Genomic DNA, 24,291 nt, shown 5'->3' on the forward strand with positions numbered 1-24,291 from the left:
GGTTACAGGAACATCTCAGAGCATATATAATATCTTCCATATTACATTATAAATCCCTAGGCCTATATACAATTACTGAGATTATCAAAAGTCTTAACTATATATTTAAAAATTTAACAATTTCCACTTGTCAACATACCCTTATTTTCAGGTTTTTAACTAGAATGACTTCAGGTTTAATGAAATAACTATGAACAATCATAGCCTTAACACTTCGTCCTCTTAAAAGAGGTGAGTGGTTCATCAAACAAAATATTAACAAAATCCATATTTTTTAATAAAACCCCAATAGAACTTTATAATGTTCAAATTTTTTTCAGTAAAATCATTATATACAGTAACAAAATAAATCTTATACTAAATGTCAGTACCATCATTTGGGACAAGTTTGTTTCTTTTATAATATTAAATTATCTTTGCTTGTTGTTCGCCTCTCAATAATCTATTCATAGCTTCTATAATAACCTCATCATAACCTCTCTGCTTGAACATCCCACGTTTTTAACAATTCTTTTTCCATAATTTCACTATCATTACATAACCTACTTATATGTAATAACTCACTATAAGCAGGGATCTTATTAAATGTGGAGGATGGCAACTTTTGCCATCCAGAAAATGGGTTCCTTTTTCAAATTTTCTATGTACTTTAGTAATAATCCAGACATCTTCCTGTCCTTCCAATTCCATATCTAAAAATGTAACTCTCTTCCCCTCTGTTGAACACCATCAAATTGCAAACCAAATATAGTTTGTTGTAATTCATGTATAAAGGTAGAAACCAATTCTTGACCACCTCTACACAAAAAAAAAAAAAAAAAATCAAATCATCAATAAACCTAAAATACATTAAATAATTTCTAACAAAATCTAAATTCTAAAGAGTTCTACTTCAAACAAACCCATAAAAAGGTTTGCTTGAATACATGGGGGCAAAAGGTGCCCCTATGGCTTACCCTCAATCTGATAGTAAACTTCTTGATAAAATTAAAAAAAAATTAGTTAAACAAAAAATAAACTAAATCAATAATATAACTAGCCAAAGGACCCCCCCCCCCAAAAAAAAAAAAAAAAAATTCAAGGCCTCTATAACAAAAGTATGTTGAATATTAGTATAAGGACTTTTTACATCTACTGTTACCCAATAATTTTCACTTGCCCATTCAAATAACTTAATCTTATCTAGAAAGTCAAAAGTGTCTTTAATGTAAGAGGGCAATTTCACCACTAAGGTTAACAAATATTTATGCAACATTAAACCTCTATCATGTACGAAGTAATTACTTGCTGAAACAATGGGGCATCTAGTTGGATCTATCAAACTTTTATGCACTTTGGGCAACCAATAAAAGGTTGCCAAAATGTGACCTTCACTAGTAAATTTATTTTTAAGATCATTCTTCGAAAAGTATCATAATTTGCAGCCCCTATCTAATAGCACCTGAAAATCAATCACAGCTTTTTCATATTCTGACAGGGTAACAATCTTATAAACATCTTCATCATTTATATTGTCAGACACGTTCTCATATATTGTGTGTTGTGTATAATTATTAATATTAAGTTGTCAATCTCGCCTTCATTCTTGCTGGATGGGTTCGGAGGCGACCCTCGGCTCCGACTCGGCCTATACTAAAGCTCGAGAGCTATTTTTACCAGCTCGAGGCTACCCTATATCCCATAATGCTAGGCGCTAACTACCCAGATCTCATTTGCCGCTTACAGCTGCGAGGTGCGTTTGTTACCGGCTCTGCAGTTTAGATTTTATAATTCTTAAATTTCTCCTTTTTAGTCAGTTTTTCAGTTAGTTTTTTGTTAGCGACCATCCCATTAGCTTCCCTTCTTAGCTAAACTTCCTTCCGGTCCCCCTTAATCCCTTAATTCCTAATCCCCTTGTTTGGTTAAAAGGTTAGGCCTTTGGGCCCATTCCCCTTTTCTTTAAATTGTCAGGTTAAATTGTTGTGCGACTGACTTAGTTTGTTTTAAGGGGTGTCTGTCTGTGTGTGTGTGTGTATATGTGTGTGTGTGTGTGTGTGTGTGTGTGTGTGTGTGTGTGTGTGTGTGTGTGTGTGTGTGTGTGTATTTTTTGTCCTTTTTTAGGATGTCTAAAGACACCAGGGTCTCAGGCTTCTAGAAGTGTGACTCGTGCTGTCAGAAAATGTCGCTGACAGATGGTCACACTTGTGTTTATTGCCTGGGCCCTCTGCACCTGCAGGACTCTTGTTCTGTCTGTCATGCGTTCAGTCCAAGAGTCCTGCAGGAACGCAGAAATAAGTTAATTTTGAGGGGCTTATTAAAGCCTGAAGGTTCCCCGGCCAAGTCATCATCGGGGAAGCCTTCGAAGCCATCCAAGCCATCGGCTCGGTGTTCAGAGCCTTCGACTGGGGGTGCTCTGACTGCTTCTACATCGGCTCCGGCTGGAGCCAATGTTTCCAAGACACAGTCTTCTTCATCGGCTCTGGCTGGAGTCGACGTTTCTCAAACTCAGTCTTCTACATCAACTCGAGCCGGAGCCAATGTTTCTAGGACTCAGTCGGCGCAGATAGTTGTGTCAGTGCCATCTGGCAGCCGTAAACGGTCCAGGTCTCCGTCCTTGGAATCTGTTCACTTGGCTCCGAGGTCTCCCTTACTCTCGGAGCGGAGCCATCGAACCCATTCCTCTAGGTCTTCCAGGCTCTCGGACGATGACCTCGAGAGGGTGGTTAGTAGACCTCTTAAGTCTCAGGCACTAGCCCAGATGCTCCATAGCCCTTCTCAACAGACAGTGGCTATTCCCACCCCATCTTCGATTCCTCCTCTTCCTCTGAGTTCGGAGCCGGAGCTTGTGGGAGCCATGGCTGTCGACACGTCGGAGCCGCTACCTCACCTTTCGGCTCTGTCGTCGGCTCCGGTCTCTTCCATGGTCCCATCCTTGGAGGGATCCGGGTGCATGGACTTCCTCGTCAGCTCCGAGGGGGTGAGTGGCATCAGACCCTTGTCCGACCCCGTTCTCCCTCTCGGAGCTTCGGCGCTGGTAAGTTTGGCCCCAACATCGGCTTTGAAGCCGTCCCTCTCGGTGCCGGGAGGGGTCCTTATCTCTTCGGAGCAGGGACCTTCTACCCTGCGTGACAGGGGAGCCTTCGAAGTCATGAGGAGCGTGCTGGCCCCTGTGCCTGCTCCACGGTCGGCTCCCTCAGCTCCTTCCTCTGTAGTGCCTGCTGCGGTCTCTATCCACCCTCTCATTCCTGACTGTAGAGATCCAATGCCTCAGGTTTCCCCATTGGGAATATCCTCCTCTTCCGTTTCCCCTAATCCATCAGGGGAACCCCCTCGGAAGAGGAAATGTAAGAGGAAGCATGTGGACTCCCCTGAGTCCATTACATCGGATACCGACTTGGATGAGTCGGAAGGGTCCCCACGGTCCCCCCTCTGAGGATGTCTCCTTTTCAGACATCCTTGAGATCCTTAAGCAGAGGGGGAACTGGTCTACCCTTAATCCTTCCGAGGACGTGTCGGTTTACCTAGAGGCGTTTGGCTCTCACCCTTCCACCTCCTGGGTGTCTCCGCCCTTTGGCCCCCTCATGGAAGTGGTGGTGCGGAAGGCATGGATGGCCCCTGATACGATGGAACCTACCCCACGGAGGCCTTCAAAATTCATAACAGCTCCTTCGGACAAACAGTTTTTAGCCAAGGGTGTCCTGGTTGATGCCATGGTGGTGGCTGCAGCCACTAAGAAGGAACTGGCTGATCCTTCAGTACCTGTCCATCCTCCTAACAAGGAGTCTAGGACTATGGATAGGTACGGCAAGCAGATGTTTTCTTCAGCAACCTTTGTCATGCGGTCGCTGAATTATCTGTGCCACTTCACCCGCCTTCAGAGACATGCTCAAAGAAGTGAGTGAGGTCCTACAGGATCCAACAGCTGCGGGTTCTCAGGACAAAATCAACTCCCAGCTGGCAACTCTGAATTCCATTGTCAACTCCTCCATGCGGCTTATTTCCTATGCGGCCAATGAGGCGAGTAGAGCTGCAGGCACAGGCGTGGCCTTACAGCGTCACGCCTGGATGCGGCTTTGTAACTTTGCAGACCCCTTTAAGCCGTCCTTCACTAACTCCCCCTTTGACGGTTCAGCTTTGTTTGGACCTCAGGTAAAGGATACTTTGAACCGATGCGAGGAAGAAGGCAAGACTCTCTCTGCCGTGGGAGTCCGTTTTTCCACCCCGTCTAGACCATATCCTAAAGGTCAGAAGGGTGGGAAAATGTGGTTCCGTAAACCACAAGAGGTCGTGCCTGACGCAAGAGGTCAGTTCCCCTCTAGAGGCAGGGGGGGGGGACAATAACAGATGCCGCCCTAGGGACAGAGGAGGTCCGCAAAATCAGGGTAGCAGAGAGTCTCCTTCTGACAAACCCTTCCAGCATCCCTGAGAAGCTGCCCGACTGTCCGCCTTCGGAGGCAGTCGGGGGAAGGTTATCACTGTACCCAGAAGCCTGGCTTTCACTAACCCAAGACAAATGGGTACAGTCGATTATATCCGAGGGTTACAAAATTCCTTTTCTGCACACCCCAACTCAGCCAAAAGGACCCCTCCCAGACGTTCCACCCAGTCTAAGGGAACAAGCAGTACTAGAAATATCAAAACTGCTAACAAAAAGAGCCATCCAGCCAGTCCCAGCAGACCAACAAGGATCCGGAATCTACTCCAAGTTCTTTTTGGTACCAAAAAAGACAAGGGACTGGAGACCAATATCGGATCTCAGCAGACTAAAGTCTGTAAGTTCAGAGCCCTGACCTTTGGTCTCACTACAGCCCCCCGAGTGTTCACCAAATGCATGGCAGCGGTTACGGCTCATCTGAGGCGTCAAGGATTCCAGGTGTTTCCATACCTAGACGACTGGCTCCTCTCTGCCACCAACAGGCATCAGCTTCTCCTCTCCAGAAATGTCTTGGAGATGAGAGCAGTACTTTTAGCGTTGCAAGCCCTTCAGGACTCTCTTCCCATCAGGACCTACTGCAGTTCAGACGGACAATATGTCCGTAGTGTGGTACATCAACAAGCAGGGCGGAACCAAGTCCTATCCCTTATGTCGAGAGGCACTCAGACTTTGGCAGTGGGCGATCTCCTCTCAGCAGTTTCTGATAGCAAAGCACATCCCCAGGAAGTCCAACATCATAGCGGACAGGTTGAGCAGAACCATTCTCATGCCACACGAGTGGTCTCTCAAACAAGTAGTAGTGGAATAAATTTTTCAGAAATGGGGTCGACCTTGCTGCGATCTTTTCGCAACACCTCAAAACAGCAAGTGCCACGACTTCTTCATTCTCTTCCCGGCCCCCCCCCCCAGAGACCCTCTAGTCCACGATTGGCCCTGGGGACTTCTGTATGCCTTTCCCCCCTTTCCATTAATCACTCAATTGATTCAGAAAGCTACCGCCTTGAGAGCCTCCATGATCCTCATTGCTCCTTACTGGCCTCGACAGATATGGTTTCTGTTCCTGCATCGTTACCTCTTGGGGCAGCCCTGGCATCTGGACCCAGTGCCAGATCTCTTGACCCATCAGTCGGGACAGCTGCACCACTCCCTCCAATCTCTCAACCTCACAGCTTGGTTGCTCCAATTCCAACCCTAGCCAGGCTTCCCCTTATTTCCCATTCTGTGTGTGACATACTTATAGCTTCCCTAAAGTAATCTACCAGAAGGATTTATGCCAGCAAGTGGAAGTGCTTTTCCTTCTGGGCAGGAGCTAGAAATATGGATCCTTTTACTGCCCCTATCCAATCAGTCCTAGACTTCCTAGCCAAACTATTTCAGTCAGGATCTTCTTCCTCCACCATCAGAGTACAGTTAGCGGCTATTTCGAACTTTCATGTAGGCTTTTCGGACTCCAGTATCATGTCCCATAAGCTTTGCAAAATCTTTCTTAAAGGTATCTTTTTGCTTAAGCCCCCAATCAGAGACCCCCCCCCCACCGCAGTGGGACTTAAATTTGGTTCTAACTTCCTTGATTCTTCCCCCCTTTGAACCTGCAGCTTCCTGCTCCTTGAAATTGCTCTCTTGGAAGACTCTTTTTCTAGTCGCCATAACATCTGCGAGAAGAGTATCAGAACTTCATGTCCTTTGCATTCGTCCACCTTATCTAGTTTTCCATAAAGACAGAGTGTCCCTCAGGACTAACCCGTCCTTTTTACCCAAGGTTTCTTCTGAGGCGAATCTAAACCAGACTATCGATCTGCCAGTTTTCTTCCCCAACTACTCCAACAGAGCGGAACAAAAGCTGCATTTTCTGGACGTTCATCGTCAGCTCCGTTACAATCTGGATAGAACCAAGCAAGCTAGGAAATCTGAGCAGCTCTTCCTATCTTATGCGGCAGGCAAGAAAGGCCTTCCAGTTTCCAAAGTAACCCTTTCTAGATGGCTGGCCTCTGTGATTACTTTCATCTATGACCTCAGACGCCAAAAGCTACCGTCAAGGCCCAGGGCTCACTCAACTAGAGCATTAGCCACGTCAATAGCTTTTCAGGGTAGATTACCAATAGATTCCATTTGTGCGGCAGCCACATGGGCCTCTCCTCATACCTTTATCTCTCATTACAAATTAGACATGGCCTCCCGAAGCCAGGCTAATTTTGGTTCCACCATTCTCAAGAGTCTGTTCCGATGAGCCACCCAGGGTGAAGGTGCTATGGACGCGGTCCCATCCAGCAAGAATGAAGGCGAGATTGACAACTTAACATTGAGAAGTTATGTACCTACCATAACGTTCCATGTTAGTTGTCTTCTTCTTGCCTTCTTTCTTGCGTCCCACCCCCCACCCCCCTAGCCTGGACAAACCTAAGGATCCTTGGGGATCTTCTTTCTGCCTCAGTATTAGCCCCCTTGGCTATCCTTACTGGTAGCTATAGGTCTAGGTGACTTACGAGTGAGGTTTCCTCTTCTCCTTATTTTGGAGATCAGAACTGCTATGGTTTCAGCTATAAAACGAGATCTGTGTAGTTAGCGCCTAGCATTATGGGATATAGGGTAGCATCGAGCCAGTAAAAATAGCTCTCAAGCTTTAGTATAGGCCGAGTCAGAGCCGAGGGTCGGCTCCGAACCCATCCAGCAAGAAAGAAGGCGAGAAGAAGGCAACTAACATGGAACGTTATGGTAGGTACATAACTTCTCATTTTGTTACCTTTGTCTGATGGTTTAAACACTAAATCTTTTCATTTACTAATATTTTGTAAAGCTGACCATTCTGCTTTAACCTTATCTTTAGTTGTAACAAAATCCTCTTATGTAGATTCAAGTCCAAAATTAACCATGGCTGATGTTGTACATCTTCAAGGGTGAAGGAATTTTAAGAGGTACTTAGGGAGCCTGACAATGAGTCCAAGGTACAAGCCAAAATATGGGCCAACTAAGCCTTCATATGCAACACAAGTCTTCACTGAAGAAGGCATCACTCTAGTAGAAGCAAGAAGAACGGGTAGAACCCTGACACACTAAAGCTTTATTGGGCTCAGAAATAAAGGCTTTTCCTCTGAACTTCCTTTAGTGGAAATTGGCTGGGGAGGCAGCTTCACATCCTCAAAAAGCTCCCAAACAAGGATTGTATCTAAGTACACATAAAGAAAGAACTGGGCTGAATGGGGCCAAGTTTGCTCTACAAGTAATACATGATGGGGAAAGAACTGTGCCGGGTCTACTGCTGGCATTAAACCAAGGTCTCTAAGGGTAAAAATTGCATCCACAACTTCAGCTCCTATCAACATTCAGCAGCCATTTGATCTCTCACATGTGTGTAATGAATTATGCTCTGGACTGCCCTGTGACTCTTATGGCCGACCACTACAACTGGTCTAGAGAGAGAGCCATATAAGGCAAAGCCTCAGCACAGAGCACCACCAGTTCATGACAGTAAGCTTTGTGGGGTAATATCCCATGATAAAATTTCAAGGACTAAGAAGTGAAACAATCAGGTGGTGGAAGGCAACTTGAACATCCTAGGGAATCATAGGTGTATAGAAGTATGTAGCTGGGGAAGCACTGATGTACTGAACTGCATTGTCAGGGGAGTACACACCTTGCACTCCATGAACCACTCAGAAAAAGCATTGCCAGCAAAATGGATCTTCTTCCTAAACTAACTAAAAAATGAACTAACTGAACAAAATAAACCATATATCTAACAAATCTTAACACACCCATCATTATTTCAATAATACTGTAGAACACAGATTAAAATTACTTCAGAGGTAGAGAACAAAGCTACCCATGCAACACTGCATTCACAAAAACCTGCAAGAGCTACTCTAGGCTTTCTTCAACAGAAACTTAGTCATACGTGCGTATACACACACACACACACACACACACACAAACGTAAATGGAATACAGCATGGGGCTTGGTTTATTTGATACAGCTGTACACCCATGACTCCCCAACTACAGCACTGTGTACTTACCTGACAGGCTTTGAATCCTAAAAGCCTTTCCTCATGAGGCACTTCTGGGGTGTGAAGTCAGTTATTTACTCCTATCCCTCCTTATCTAGTTCCTCCAGTACCCAGATTCCTAATCAAATCCAGATCATCACAGAGTAAAATCTTTTACAAAGTGGAGCAAGCATACCATAAATCTTTCAATGGATGAGTATGCAAAATTAGACATATGAAGCACCCAACCCTGATGAAGACAGACTATTCCTTGCAGACACAGACATGCATACCAGACTATAATGTGAGCATTGCTGACATCATACCACTTTTCTTTAAACCTAGGTGCTGTAAAATTAATTTAAGTTCGTTTTCAATACTTCTAGTTAAGCTTTCCTCACTTATTAAAGAAACTGCCTGTAAGAACAAGCATTTGTAGTTAATTTATTTTCCTCATAAGTAAATCACTCAGATATGTTTTTTTTTTTTTACAACAAAAGGGAAAGTGTATTAAACTACTTATTTCAGTTCTTGATTCATCTCTAAAAAATGGAGGGAAAGACTGTAATACAAAGACGATCACAGATCTGAAGCAAAACATGTTGTGGCTGGAAAAACTGGACAATTTAAATTAACACTGGAAGGGATGAAGAAATGAGTGATTTGAAGCAGCCCAGAAAAAAAAAATAGGTTTCTTTTGTAACAGGCAAGTTATAGCAGACGACTTTCCATTCTAGTATCTATTTGATTTTAATGGGTTGGGTGATCACAAGAAAGAGACAGTGAGAGGAACTGTTCAGAGGAAGGCAGCAGTAGGATTACTTCATATAGACAGTGATGGACTTTTCATCTGAAATCAAAAGAAAGAAAGAAATAGAAGAAGATGATAGTTTTCTTTACCGAACCTACATGATGCCAACAAATTAGACACTTTAATGCTATTTTTATCCTAGGGTGACTCAAGAGTATATTAGTAAGAAGGGCAGCACCAATGGAGAAGTTACATTCCGAAACAAATACTGAAAAAAGGCCAGTTTTCCTTATTAGAAGTATTTCTGTGAGGCAATCAAAATGTAATAGAACTAATTAAGTATAGTAAAAATTACACTAATTCAGCTGCTCTAAGAACCATCCTGCCAGCATGACACTTGTCTATAACAACACACCAAAAGCGGACAAAAGCTACTTATAAACTGCTACAGACGCTGAGTGCACTGTGATACACTTCTCACATTTAACGATCTGTAGTTTGCAAGTAATATGACTACTGTTTCTGCAGGTGGCTCTTCAAACTGCTTGTTGACTGAAGATAAAAACCTCCTAGTGGCAGCCTTTATTACATGTATTAAAGTGTGACTGCAGAATCATACACCAATGCAGTGTACGAACACGTACAAAAATATGCATGTATTTCGCCATACCTAATAGAACCAAGACACACTGCTCCAAAAAAAGGAAGCCAATCTGGTGGTCTCCTGCCATAAACAAACTCTACAACAGAGGGAGGGAACTGATGCGGAATAAGGTGAAGTCCCAAGACTGGAAAAACTCACTTATCTGCCTCAACAAAAAGTTGAGATCCCCTTATCAAAACCTCTAAAGTTAGGTATGAAAACAGAATTGCAGCAGATAGTAAAGACAACCACAAAGCCTTCTATAGTTATGTAAAGAATCTGCATGGCAATACCCAGATTTGCTCTGAGCTACTGCACAATGGTACTGCCTATACCGAGCCAAAATATATTACCAGTATACTGGCCGACAGATTTAGTGCCAACTTTACCCCCCTCCCTCCCAAAGGACCAATCACAATACCAGCAGATTGCCAGGCACCAAGTATTACTGCTGCACAGGTTAAAACATCTCTGTCCAAGACCAAGAATACAGCTTCTATGGGACCTGATAATATCACTGGTTGTGTTCTACATGAACTACAGAGTGAACTGGAACCTCACCTGTGTGCCCTGTTCAATCACAGCCTCACCTCAGGCTTTGTCCCTGCCGAATGGCGCACTGCTACAGTCATCCCTCTCCACAAAGGAGGAGCGACTACAGACCCTGGGAACTATCATCCCATTAGCCTGATGAGTGTGATATGCAAAACTATGGAACGCATCATCATGGACCTGATAAACAAGGATATATACGGAATCTCCAAACTCTGGATCCCACCACACAATTTGGTTTTTTGAAGGGTAGATCATGCCTGCTCGACTTGGTTGACTTCTTTCAGTCAGTTACCAGAGCTGTGGAGGAAGGCAAGGTGGTTCATACAGCCTACCTTGATCTGGCCAAGGCTTTTGATAGCATTCCCCACTAAGGAATCATAGAAAAACTCACTAAGCTTGGCATCAACCTCTATATCACTAGGTGGGTTGCAAACTGGCTCACAGATCGAACCCACAGTGTGAAAGTAGCTGACTCCAAGTCAGACTGAGATTAGTCACGAGGGGAGTCTCACAAGGTTTGGTCCTGGGTCCTCTCCGGTTTGGTATCTGCTTCTCTGAAGTCCCAGCCAACACGATGGGACTCTGGCTGACAAGGTTTGCAGACGATTGCAAGTTGGGAGCTATTATTAACTCCCCAAGTGATGTTGACATCCTACAGAATGGCCTCACTGTGACCAACGACTGGTGTCAGACCCATGGCCTTAAGCTCAATGCCAAAAAATGTGTAGTCATCCCCTTTGGGAAAAACCCGGTTCCCATGAATTACCACATTGATGGTAGTCCACTGAACACAGAAGGTGTTATAAGAGATCTGGGAACACAGGTTGACAGCAACCTCTCTTTTGATCACCACGTTGCCACTGTGGTCAGAAAGTCCATCTAAGTGGCACATCTCATTACTAAGGGTTTTGTGTCCAGGAAGAAAGAGGTCATTGTCTCCCTCTACTCTTCCCTCATTAGGCCAATATATATATATATGTATATACTGACTGAACTGACTACTAGAAGAGGCATGTGAGATGCATTCAAATACGCGCAAAATTTTGGTTAATGACTGACATATCCAGCAACACAGTGTCCAATAAATACTGCGTTAGTACAGAAAATGTCCAAACAGCAGGACCGCTAGGCTAGTCTGCTGCCCTGTAAATCTTGAAAAAGACATCACTGTAATAACATCTTTTAATTCTTATTTTATCAATTTGCTAACATTTGTACAAAGATGAAAATGAAAAGATGAGTACTGCCTCACACAGTTATTTCCCATCATACATTCACAAAAAAAAATTCATAGCCACATACACTACATTAAAAAAGCATTTATAAAGGTCTGGTGTTGTAATCAAAAATCTCACTCCTTTCAGTACTTGCAGTAAATACTAAAGTGAAATTCAACTTAATATACAAAAACAAAATGCACAGGACCTGCTGTCCATAATAAACTGCCAATAGATATTTCTCTACGCACTTGAACTAAACTGCCAGATCACAGAATTGTTTTCTAAAATACAGAGAGCCATGAAAGACCTCAGTGTTTATGGATGGTGGTCTTATCATGGGTCACCCACAGTGATACAAGCTATAACACCAACTGCACCGGAGTCAGCAAATGGAACTATTTAAATAGGTTAACCCTACTGTGAAATAAAATCCATGCAAAAAAAAAAAAAAAAAAAGCAAACCATTAGGTAATACAACCATTCAGCAGTGCCTGATGTCTTCAAAGTAAGTTAAGACAGGCAGAGTAACAGCTCATTAGGCTGACTAGTGCACCAACACAGCACTGTTTTTCCATCAGTATACTAATCAGTGCAACAATGTGAAGCTGGTGTAGACTGGAGTTTTCAGTTTTGTATGAACTGCATCAACTTCAGAGTCAATATTGTATAATGTGGGAGGCGCACAGGACATACTACTTGACGGATGTTAAGGGCAATAAAGTGTGTGTGTATTTTTGGAAAATTTGGGAAAACACAGACAGTGCTTCACTAACAGTTGCTGGTGAACAGACAGTGCTACACTAACAGTTGCTGGTGAACAATCAACGTATTTGTTGTCAGTGCTGTAGTCTCTACAATTATTTTGCTGGAGAAAAAAAGTCCGATATCTCAAAGTTTGGTCTCTACAAATATTTTGCTGGAGAAAAAAAGTCTGATATCTCAAAGTTTGGTCTAAGTAAAAGGGGCTACCCGTGCTACTTGCAAACTGCTGAAGTCACTGATCCAACACTGAAAAACTTGAATGTGTCCAGCTACACAAAGCCATTATGAATAATACTAGAAACTGTCTTGCACATAAAACCAACTTTTGCCCCGCAAAATGTAACAATGGACTGTATAGAAACTGTCTTGCACATAAAACCAACTTTTGCCCCGCAAAATGTAACAATGGACTGTAAACCCTCATCAATTACCTTTGGATCTGCATTGAGAAGTTTGAATGCCTGATATACTTGTGATTCCTGTACACCTCCTCCCAGGTCCAAGAAATTGGCAGGTTTTCCTCCATGAAGATCAATGATGTCACAGGTTGCCATAGCAAGACCAGCACCATTTACTGAAGACCACAAAAGAAAAAACAAATGTAGTGGGTCAGATTCTAGTACAACTGAGGTTATATGACATATAGTTTGCTCTGTTGTAGATCGACTTCATGATCTCAGCGTTGTCTACAGCATACAACTTTTGAACAGTACAAGTGATGTCTTTGTTGCTGATTACCTTACCAAAGGCAAGTTTTTACATGCTCAGGAAATTACAGCTGTGAACAAACATACTTAACACAACAATAAACCTTTGAGATGCACAGTCAATGTAATAGGACATTTTAACATTAGAGTTCACTTACTCTACTGTACTTCTCCTGGCTTGCATTTAAAAAAGTAGTAGAGTATCGTCATCTCTATATACACAAAGAGACAAACATACCTACCTAAGTGGGCACTGGCATGAGTTTCTGTTGAAGCCTTAACTCACTGACATGAAAGGTTGTATGCAACACACAAATAACCCTTACTTAAGTAAAATCACGAGAAAAAAAAGTTTATGAATAAGCAATAATGTTTTGCACTGTAAACTTTTATTTTTATTTACCTTTGTCGACCAGGTTAGTCCCAACTAGGCTAGTGGCCTCCTTTCTAGGGAGACCAGGGGCGGTATTTCTGCTACTACACAAAATTTGGCCAGAGCATCAAGGAACTTTTCCTAATCTTCTCAATAGCAGTCGTGGGATCTTTTACACCTACTCGAGTTACACCAACTCAGGCAGACTGGGCCCGTGTTTAACAATAGATATATCCATCTCTGAAAGAAGGTAGCTTAGAACAGAAAAAGAGTAACAGCAAAATAAAAGTAAAGGTGCAGGAGTACACTCCCAAGTCCCAAGAATAACTCTAAAGATGAATGTCAGTCCTTCAGTATTTAAGGAATGGATGACAAAAGAATTTGCAACTCAGTTAGTAAGGTATACTACATATTTCCATTTTTTATAAAAAGTAAAATAACAGTAAATGGCACAAGACTGTATTGATTTTCTAAATACCTATACATTTATATAAAACACAAACACACAAATATATACACACATAAAGTGTAAACACATACATGCCTAAGTTTGAGAAAGAAATGTGCATCTGTCTTTATAAACAGTAATCCTTGCAAACATTAGCTGTAAAATATGTCCTGAAAGGGGATATGTTAATTTTAAGTACAAATACAATAAATTTGCATGTTTTCACAGTATAGACGACTCCTGAATCTGCCCAATGTAAATATTTCTTATTAAGTACTTTGCAAATAAGTATAAACTATGTACAAAGACTATACCAAAAAGACACTGCTGAAGTTTCATTCTACAGTCGAGAAAAATTAGCCATTACTATAAACCTTGTAAGGATAAATAAATGAAATAGAAGAATCCAAAAATGCAATACAAAAAAACTTCAAACTAGTAACATTCTGTAAAGAGAGTTTAAACTTTCTTCATATTGTATATGGCTCATTACAAACAATATAATGCATATTCTTGATCAAGGAAATGTCTGCATAAAATGGGGGACCAGGAAAAGTCTCTACAAAAGGTATAATGTCAGGGTAGCGTTTTGGTTACAGTGACAAAATATCTCAAAGATCTGCTTTTATACCGTCAACATATTACCTTCTCCAATAATGGTCTCTGTAACAAGTAAAATATAGCTTTGGGGTAGCACCCTATACATTACTCAGTTTTGTTTGGGAGATGGAAAATAAATTCAGTTTTATTAGGTAGCCAAGTTCATACATCTCAACCTCTTAGCGCAAGAAATCTAGAGAAACGTAACAATAATTGGGGAAAAGGCGGCCCAAAATCAGGGACAGACTTTAAATATAAACCTAGAAAGTTGCTAGAACAGATTTTGCATTAGTGTATATTTTCTGAAGGATATGAAGACTGAATTTCAAATATCTGTCATTATTTAAGTGTCTTTAGTTTTCAGTAATGTTCCAGAAAACACACATGCAAAAATGAAAAATCTGGATATTCTGCAAAGAATAGTACAGTTTTGTACCTACCATAAATGTAGATGTTCGAAGATCCACATTGCTGCAGTCCTTACACTTGGGTAGTCCGCTGTCCTCGGTCGGCCCGAATATCAAAGCATTAGGCTGACGTCGGTCAAGGCGCTTAAGACTGACATCAGGACGTCAGGGTACAAATGCGCATGACCGACGTCATATCCTCAGTCTTTTCTTGCCCCAGATGTCAGAAGACCCTAAACAGAAAGGTCAAAACCAAAAGACAGCAAAAAACAACCAACCACCCTTGCATTAATCATATGAACAATATATATACAATATGCACAATATTTACAACCCAAACCACACAACCGCCTCTAACAACAGAGGGGAAGGAGGGAGGGATTGGACTGCAGCAATGTGGATCTTCGAACATCTACATTTATGGTAGGTACAAAACTGTACTATGTTCTTCATCTCACATTGCTGCAGTCCTTACACTTGGGTAGAATCCCAAAGCAGAGGTAAGGGAGGATGGCAAAACTATAAAGTAGTAGGAGCTGCCAAAATGCCCTGTAAAATAGCAGTGGCAAACCCAGCCCCAAATTTAGAGTAAAGTGGAAGGTGGTAATGCTTAGAGAAAGTATGCACTGAACTCCAAGTAGCTGCCTCCAAAATATCTTTAGTTGCCACCCCCCTTAAAAAAGCTGTAGATGTGGCAGTAGCTCTAGTGGAATGAGGCCTAATCCCAGCTGGAACTTCCTTACCATGATGGGAATAACAGAAAGCAATACAAAACCCAATCCACTTAGAAATAGTTTGTTTTGACACAGGCTTGCCCTGAGAACCCAAAGCAAAAGAAACAAACAACTGCTGAGACTGCCTGAACCCTTTAGTTCTGCTCAAATAATATCGCAACTGCCTGTGTATATCCAAGGTGTGCAAAATCTTTTCCCCTTTATTTTGGGGTTTGCATAAAAAGTAGGCAAATGAATAGTTTGGTTTAAAGCCACACTAGAAACCACCTTAGGCATAAAGGAAGGATTAGTACGTAAAGATACCCTATCCTTATGGAAAATTAAGAAAGGCTCAACTGCCATAAGGGCCTGTAATTCAGAAACCCTTCTCGCAGAGGTAATGGCCAACAAAAAAGCAGTCTTCCATGATAAATATTTCAACTCAGCAGTAGCTGCAGGCTCAAAAGGTTGTAGAGTGAGTTTCTCCAACACAAAATTGAGATCCCAAGCAGGAGTAGGAGCTCTACGTGGGGTCTTATATTCTTTGCCCCTCTAAGGAATTGCTTAAACAAAGGATGAGAAAACAAAGGTGGATCACAGTCATAGTGAGCAGAAATTGCTGCAGCATGAATCTTAATAGAAGAGAAGGACAACCCTTTGTCCAGTAACTCAGCAAGATATTGAAGAGCCACACTTAAATTAGGCTTAGCAACATCAAATTCCTTTGCTGCACTCCAAAATAAAAATCTCTTCCATTTATCTGCGTATACTTTCCTTGTACTAGGCCTTCTGGCCTCCAAAATAACATTCAAAACTTGCTGCGGAAGCTGAGACCCTCCAGGGTTTAAAACAGAATATGCCAGGCTGTTAGGTGAAGAGAGTGAAGTTTGACATTGAGTCAGCAGGTGTGGAATCGAAGGCAAAGGCCATGGAGGCTCCCGAACCAGACTTCTCAGTAATGGGTACCAGTGCTGTCGAGGCCAATCTGGAGCTATTAGAATCATCTTTGGCTTGTCCTGTCTGACCTTTAGGAGTACCTTTGGGAGGAGAGGCAGAGGTGGAAAGGCATACACATGAAGATTGCTCCAATTGAAAGAAAGAGCATCCACTTTCCAAGCTGTGGGATGAAACCTTTTCGTGCAAAACTTTGGCAGTTGGTGGTTTAGTGGAGAAGCGAACAGATCTATGTCTGGAGTTCCCCATGACACTGTCAATTTCTGAAATACATGAGGATCCAATTTCCACTCGTGGGGATCCATAATTCGTCTGCTCAACACGTCTGCTAAGGAGTTCTGTGCTCCCGGCAGAAACCTTGCCTGAAGATTGAGTTGTAAACTGAGAGCAGTCTCCCACAAAATCATTGCTTGCCTGCATAGAGGATAAGAATGTGTTCCCCCTTGCTTGTTGATGTACCACATGACAGTTGTGTTGTCTGTTAGAACCAACACCTGCCCTGGAAGAAGTAAATCCTTGAAAGCTATTAATGCAAATTGGACTGCTAACATCTCCTTCAAGTTGATATGCAGATGTTGTAGTCTGGCAGGCCACGTGTCTTGTATCCACTTTCCATTTAGATGAGCTCCCCAAGCTTTGTCTGAGGCATCTGTCGTTAGAATCTGACTCGCCTCTGGCCGGGTCACAGAGAGTCCCTTGTTTAGGTGACATTCCTGAGCCCACCACAAAAATTCCTTTTGAATGCAAGGTATTATCTGAATGACAGTGTCCATATCTTGGCACTGCTGAGTCCATACATTTTTGAGATACCATTGTAGCTTCCTCATATGTAGTTTGGCATTGGGAAGCACCAGAATACAAGATGCCATGAACCCCAAGGCTTGAAGGACTGTCCTTGCAGTCAGCCTGGACAGATGAGACAATTGATGGAAGTAAAGTGAAAGATTCTTTTGTTTGTCCGGGGTCAAAAAGGCCATCTGGGATGCTGTATTCAGTCTCACACCCAGAAAGCACATGTCCTGAGAGGGTACTAGACTGGACTTTATTTCATTCACAGAATACCCCAGGCATCTTAGCACTGCTATCACATATTGTAAATGATGAAGAAGCTCGTCCCTTCCTTTGGCCAGAATCAGGCAATCGTCCAAATAAGGATAAATCTGTATTCCTTTTAGCCTGAAGAAAGCTATCACTGGAGCCAGAACCTTTGTGAACACTCTGGGCGCAGTAGATAAGCCAAAGGGCAATGCAGAGAACTGATAATGAGAAGTCCCAGCTTGAAAATGCAGATACTTCCTGCAACTTAGCCTGATAGGAACATGGAGGTAAGCTTCCTTGAGATCCAGAGTCACCATCCAGTGATCTTTGCCCAGCAGAGGTAAAAGCTGTTGTAACGTCAACATTTTGAACTTGGGAATGTCCAGATAAGTGTTGAGGATAGACAAATCCAAAATTGGTCTCCACGTGTTCCCCTTCTTTGGTACTAGGAACAGGCGTGAATAAAATCCCAGGCCTACTTCTGGCAGAGGGACCGGCTGTATGGCCCCTATTTGCAGCAGCAGAGAAATCTGTTTTTGAGCCTCTATTCTTTGCTGAGGAGGAACGTCTGGCATGCCATTGAAAGGAGGCAATGTATGGAAATAAAACCTGTAACCTTGGTGCATAATATCCAATACCCATTTGTCCTGGGTAATCAAATTCCAATTTTCTTTGAAGAGTGCCAACCTTCCTCCCAAAGGTGCTGCCAGACAAGAAGGCTCTGGCAGCTGAAAAGGTAGGTCATTGGGCCTGTTTACGAAAGGACTGGCCCCTGCCCTCACCCGAAGACTGTGCAGGTGAACTCCCTGTTCTAGGTCTGAAAGAGCCCTGAGCTCTACCCTACCACGTCTAGATCTTCCCCTAGACTGTGAATCATAAGAAGGGTACGTCCACCCCTTAGCAGGCCAATTCCTACTAAACTTCGGTGGCTGAACTTGCAAAAAATCTTTAACAGTCTGCATAGACTTAGCCTTGTCCTCCATTTTCTTTAAAACTGCCTCCACAGGAGAACCAAACAATACATCAGACTGTAAAGGAGCATCTAAAATCCTTGTTTTAACATGGTCAGATAAATTCTGATCCCTCAGCCAGGCGTGCCTGCGAAGAACTGACCCAGTGGCAGCCACCCTAGACGAGGCCTGTACAGCATCAAATCCACATTGCAAAGAATGCTTACCCACCTGTTCAGAAACATGTACCAAATCTTGCAATTCTTTACACTCAATGCCTTCCGCCAGAGCATCTACCTTAGACTTCAATTGAGAAAGAAGATAGTTTTGATATTTCAACATGTGAAACTGGCAATTCAAAGCCCTCATAGCTAAGGTGGAAGAAGTATAGACTTTCTTTCCCCATCTATCTAAAGCTCTGGCCTCTTTATCTGGAGGAACCGGATTTTTACCACAGAGGCCTTGACACCCTTAGGTCCCTGACTAACTGTTTCTGGGTCAGCCCTAGGACTCTTATACAGATATTTATGAGCTTCAGGCACCCTGTAATACCTATCCGGCTTAACAGGAGCAGGAGGCAAAGAATCAGGATTAAGTGAAGCCTCCGCAAACACATCTTCCACAACATCCAGAACAGGAGGAATAGCCAAAGGCCTATGCTGGGGTAAAAGCAAAAATTCCCTAAGCCTTTTCCTGGAATCAGAGAAGTCCTGACCTTCCCACTTAAAATGTTCCTCATAGAATGAAGAGTCTCTGAAAAGAAAAATCCTCTGGAGGAGCAGCAGAAGGAGTAGAATCATCCACATCAGAATCACAATAACGAGGATACTCCTGCAAGTCTTCAGTCAAGACTCTGAAACATCCGAAACCTGCTCAAAACTCCCCAACTCTGGTTCCACCCTAGGCCTCTTATCAGGAGGGGGCAAAGAGCCTCTAATCAAAGTAATTAAATCTTCTGCCATTTTGAGCATGTGCTTCTTGGGCACAGATCCTGAAGAACTAGGAGTGACACCAACAGAAGCTAAACCTGGCCTGCCTCTGGGAGAAGCCTTGGAAACAGAAGGAGAGGGCCTAACCACCCTAGGAAGGGAGGGGAGTATAGTAACCTGAGAAGCCCCTTCAGCCTGACCTGCCTCCTGAGAGGCCACATCCTGCAAAATCAAAGTCTCTCCCTGGGACTCCAGAGAAGCCTCGGTGGAACCACCGGTTCCACCGACGCCTAAAGAACCGGCGTCCGGTACGGACGACTCTTCTTGCCTGGGTTTAGCTGCTTTGTCTTTGCGCTTCTTCGAAGAAGCGGGCGGAGCATCCGACGGCATATTGTAATTGCACCGCTTCCCGAAGACCAACCTGGCACAATCTAACCTCCGCTTAATAGTGCGCTTATTAAACCTAGCACAAAAGTGACACCCAACAACGTCGTGCTCAGGCCCCAAACAAGGAATACACAAAGTATGATAATCTCTATGCGGTATCTGCTTCCCACAAGAAATACAGTTATTCACTTTTTCTGACATCCGGTAAACCACTGAGGCAAGAAAAAACTAAAATATTCCCCAACAGGGTACTTAGCCAACTTTGACTCGGTCTGAAACTCCGAATTCGAAAAATTTCAGAACGCCGAACGGCACTTGCAACGCTGCTTCTGCATCGGACCATGCGGCAAAAAAGACTGAGGATATGACGTCGGTCATGCGCATTTGTACCCTGACGTCCTGATGTCAGTCTTAAGCGCCTTGACCGACGTCAGCCTAATGCTTTGATATTCGGGCCGACCGAGGACAGCGGACTACCCAAGTGTAAGGACTGCAGCAATGTGAGATGAAGAACATCTGGATAATTGAGATGTATGGCAGAGTTAAAAAGTAAAAAAAAGTTAAAAGTAGTGCAGCTATGTACTTCTGCCCCATGAAAAGTATCCTCAAACAAGTCTAGTTTAATCAATCAGCCATAACTTAGTCTAGCAATAGTAGTATAGTCCAACCTATTAAGCTGGTTTAAAATAGTATGGAACAAGGTATTACACATTTGTGCAATAGGAATTGCAATAAACTATCAAAAACTGGTAAAAAGAGCAAAGAAAAAAAACAATAAAAAAGACTTAGTAAAACCAGTCTCTCCACTAACCCCATACCTTAACTTAATTTATAGGAGGCCCATAGCATATATTTTAATGACTCCCTAGACACATATGGTTGTTCCAGTTACATCTCTTCTGAATGTCCTCTGACATTTTGCATTTTTAACTTTTTCCTGATGCATTCAGATCAGCAATGTCAAACTCCAGTAGCTAGAGTGACAAAACGGCATCAATGAACAGCCAGGCCATTCTGTGAAAACACCCAGCTTATAATAAGCCTGATGTCCGTAACATTAGGGTGACAGCAGAATATCACAACACGGGCACATACGAAAAACACATATTCAAAGTTTTGCAAAAACAATGAGACATTAGGATTTCCCAGTCAACATGATAAACAAAACCTGTACAGTCAATATGGTTTAAACCCAAATAATAAGATATACCAATGAAGCAATCATACTGTAGACCTAGGACTCTAATAAAAAATAAACTTCACCAAGCACATAAAGAATAGTTGTGCAAAATCTTACCATAACCATAGATGTTCTTGTCTTCTATATGTTGCAGTATTCATAACATGAGGGAGTCCACCACTGGCTGACACGAATGTCCAGCCAGTATAGAAAAGTCTTATGTTCTTGTAAGGTATGTGCGATGCCGCAGAGTACAAGCCTGCATCGGTCATAAAATGATGTCAGGTATAAAGTGGATGTTGGCACGTACTAGATCTCAGAACTGAATGCCGCAAAAAAGTACCACCCTGATCCTAGGTGAGGGAACACGCCAGCAGAAGCCAGGCAAGCATCAGGGAGAAGGCGGAGTGGGGGGGATAATACTGCAACATATAGAAGAGAATGACATCTATGGTTATGGTAAGATTTTACACAATTATTTTGTGTCCTTCTATTCATATGTTGCAGTATTCATAACATGAGGGAGAATACCAAAGCTCATGCAGAAGAATAATTGGGTGGAACAGCAGAAGCACTGTCCACAAGCCCCTGCAAAACAGCCCTAGCAAGACCAGAAAATGCCATCCAACTTGTAGCATTTTGTGAAGGTATGTGCAGAAGAACAGGCAGCTGCTTTCAAGATAGAACTGGGCACCAGAGGAAGGCACAGGTCTGGTGGAATGTGCACTAAAAGGTGAGGGGAGGTTCTTCCCATGTCACACATAACAAAAAGAAATAGTTTTAGAAAACCAAGTGGAAATAGTCTCCTTGGAAACAGGCTTGCCCAGGGACCTCGGCTGATTTTTTTTAACTGGTTTGGTTTTATCCAAGTAATACATGTGCACATCCAAGGTGTGAAGGATCCTCTCACTAAAAGATTGAGGAGAAGGGAAAAAGGTGGGAAGACTGATGGGCTGATTGAGTGACAACTCATTTACCATCTTGGGCATAAAGGAGGGGTTACTGTGTAAAGATACCCTATCCCTGTGGAAAACCATGAAGGGGAAAGAAGACATCACAGCCTAGAATTCAGAAACCCTTCTAGCAAAAGTTATGGACAAGAGAATGACTGTTTCCCAGATGCAGTGTTGCAGACGAAGAACTTGCTGGCTCAAAAGTGGCACCTTAATCCAGTCTAGGGTTATACCTCAATTCTCCATCTTCCCAAATATCTGCTCTGAATACTTTTTCAGCTCTCATCCCTTGACTAATTGCTAATCTCCTTGCTGTATCACTCTGCTGCTACCTTTTCTCTTCCCACTATCTAGCTATACTTTTTTTCTTCCTTCTACTCCACCAACATTCTCTACCTCTCACCTGCTTTACCACACTCTATTTACCTGGATATACTTAACATGCCTCAGGAATCTGCTGCTCTCTGATTGTCTCTGTAGACTATCACTTACCTGCTCTAACCTGCTCCGTTCGCCCTGCGGGCTCACTCCGCTCCCCTACCCTACCCCCAATTCCCACCCCCAGTGGTCCTATTCTTACACTTACAAAGCCACACCCCCTCCTTCCTATCCAATAGCTATCCACAACTCATTGCAGACCTACCATCTACACACCCACTCCCATACTGACAATTACTCTCAATTACCTCTTACATATTTCTATACTATACACTCTCTCTACTCCTACCTCCTAATTCCTAACTACATTCTATAATCTCCTACACCATGCCCTTAACTTATACACTCACATGCATGAAACTACCTCTCCTACTTTCATTACTATCTATCCTTTCTATACCCCTACCTTTTATGAAAACCTACAATTCATGTCATCTCACCAACCTCTAAAACAAACATTACTAATAAATGAGTGTGAATTCCAAAGCCATTCTAACATAACATCCACCTCAACCTATCACCTAAATACCACAGAGTAGCCCATTTTACATTCACACAATATAGGAAATCACAACTTAATTGCAGTAAACTAGTGAAACATCCATATAGTCCCTATAGACATCCTCTCCTTCATGAGGACATTCATCCCAACCTTGGACCAAATAGCAACACCCTGACACACCCCTCTCCCCCTTCACTCCCTGTATAACCCAAAATTCTCTACTCATAGGTCATCTCAATATAAGGAGTGTTAACAATAAAGTAAGCCAACTGCACTCACTACTAGATACACACTTTTTGATATCTTATGCTTAACAGAAACCTGGCTTAAACCTGTTACAAAAGACAATGAAATACTCCCACCTGGTTATAATATCTTGAGATTAGACCGAACTACCAAAAAGAGTGGTGGGGTAGCAATACTGCACAAATCTCATTTACAGATCACTTCTTTATTAGTACAACCACCTCTAGATACTAATGTGGAAATTCTTATCTCCAAGCTCTAGCTCAATACTACTAAATCTATACACATAATATGTTCCTACCTACCCCCAGGCAATAACATCAGCATCTCAGAAAGTATCCTCTGCTGGCTTTCTACATCCTTCCCTCAGGAAACCATTATACTTGGGGACTTTAATATAGACTGGAACACCTGTATCACTCATAAACCCACAACCCATATAAACCTTTATGGCTTCTCCCAAACTATTACCTCCCCCCACTAGAATTCATAAACCCAGCTGCAAAGAAAGTATATTAGACTGGATCTTAATTACAGCCACCCTCTCTCTTACAAAGTAGGTATCCTTCCTGATGATATTAGTGACCATTCACTTACCTATTTATCTAGACAAAAATCCTTTATCCCAAACCAAACTAACTTTAAAATCACCCGCAACAAAAACATTTTTGATCCAGCAACCTTTCAAGCAGAACTTCAAGCCTGTGACTGGTCATCCTTAAGGCACCTGTCACTTGATGAAGCAGTATCCTATTTTAACTCCAAATTCCTACAAATTCTTGAATTCCATGCCCCCTCACGCTCTATAAGAACTAGAAGCAAAGCAGCCCCATGGCTTACTAAAGAAACCAGACAACAAATCCTACAAAGAAATAAAATCTGGTCCAAATGGAGAAACACTAAAGACCCAGTTGATCAGCAATACTTTAGACAGCTAAGAAATGTCACCAAAAAATCAATAGTTCAGGATAAAAAAAAACTATTTCTTTAAACTCCAGAAAAAGCACCATAATCAACCCCAAACCTTCTGGTCAGGCATAAATAAACTTTTACATCCAGGCCACTCCAAAACACCAACCCCATCTGGTCTCTCTCTAAACTCTCCAAACCAGATTGTTGATGCTTTCAATACCTTTTT

At 42.6% G+C, this 24,291-nt stretch overlaps 1 protein-coding gene across 2 annotated transcripts in view; it reads right to left on the bottom strand.

The window, feature by feature from the left end:
* The window catches only part of SUCLG2 (succinate-CoA ligase GDP-forming subunit beta), a 1,759,444-nt gene that overhangs the window by 623,588 nt on the left and 1,111,565 nt on the right, over positions 1-24,291 (bottom strand). For both annotated transcript variants that reach the window (XM_044077963.1, XM_044077964.1), the window contains exon 9: positions 12,760-12,902. In XM_044077963.1, coding sequence (XP_043933898.1) covers positions 12,760-12,902 — 143 coding nt within the window. The remainder of the gene's footprint in view (positions 1-12,759; positions 12,903-24,291) is intronic.

The sequence above is a fragment of the Protopterus annectens genome, chromosome 7.part0 (assembly GCF_019279795.1).
Source record: "Protopterus annectens isolate FY-2018-M chromosome 7.part0, PAN1.0, whole genome shotgun sequence".
Taxonomy (NCBI): Eukaryota; Metazoa; Chordata; order Ceratodontiformes; family Protopteridae; genus Protopterus; species Protopterus annectens.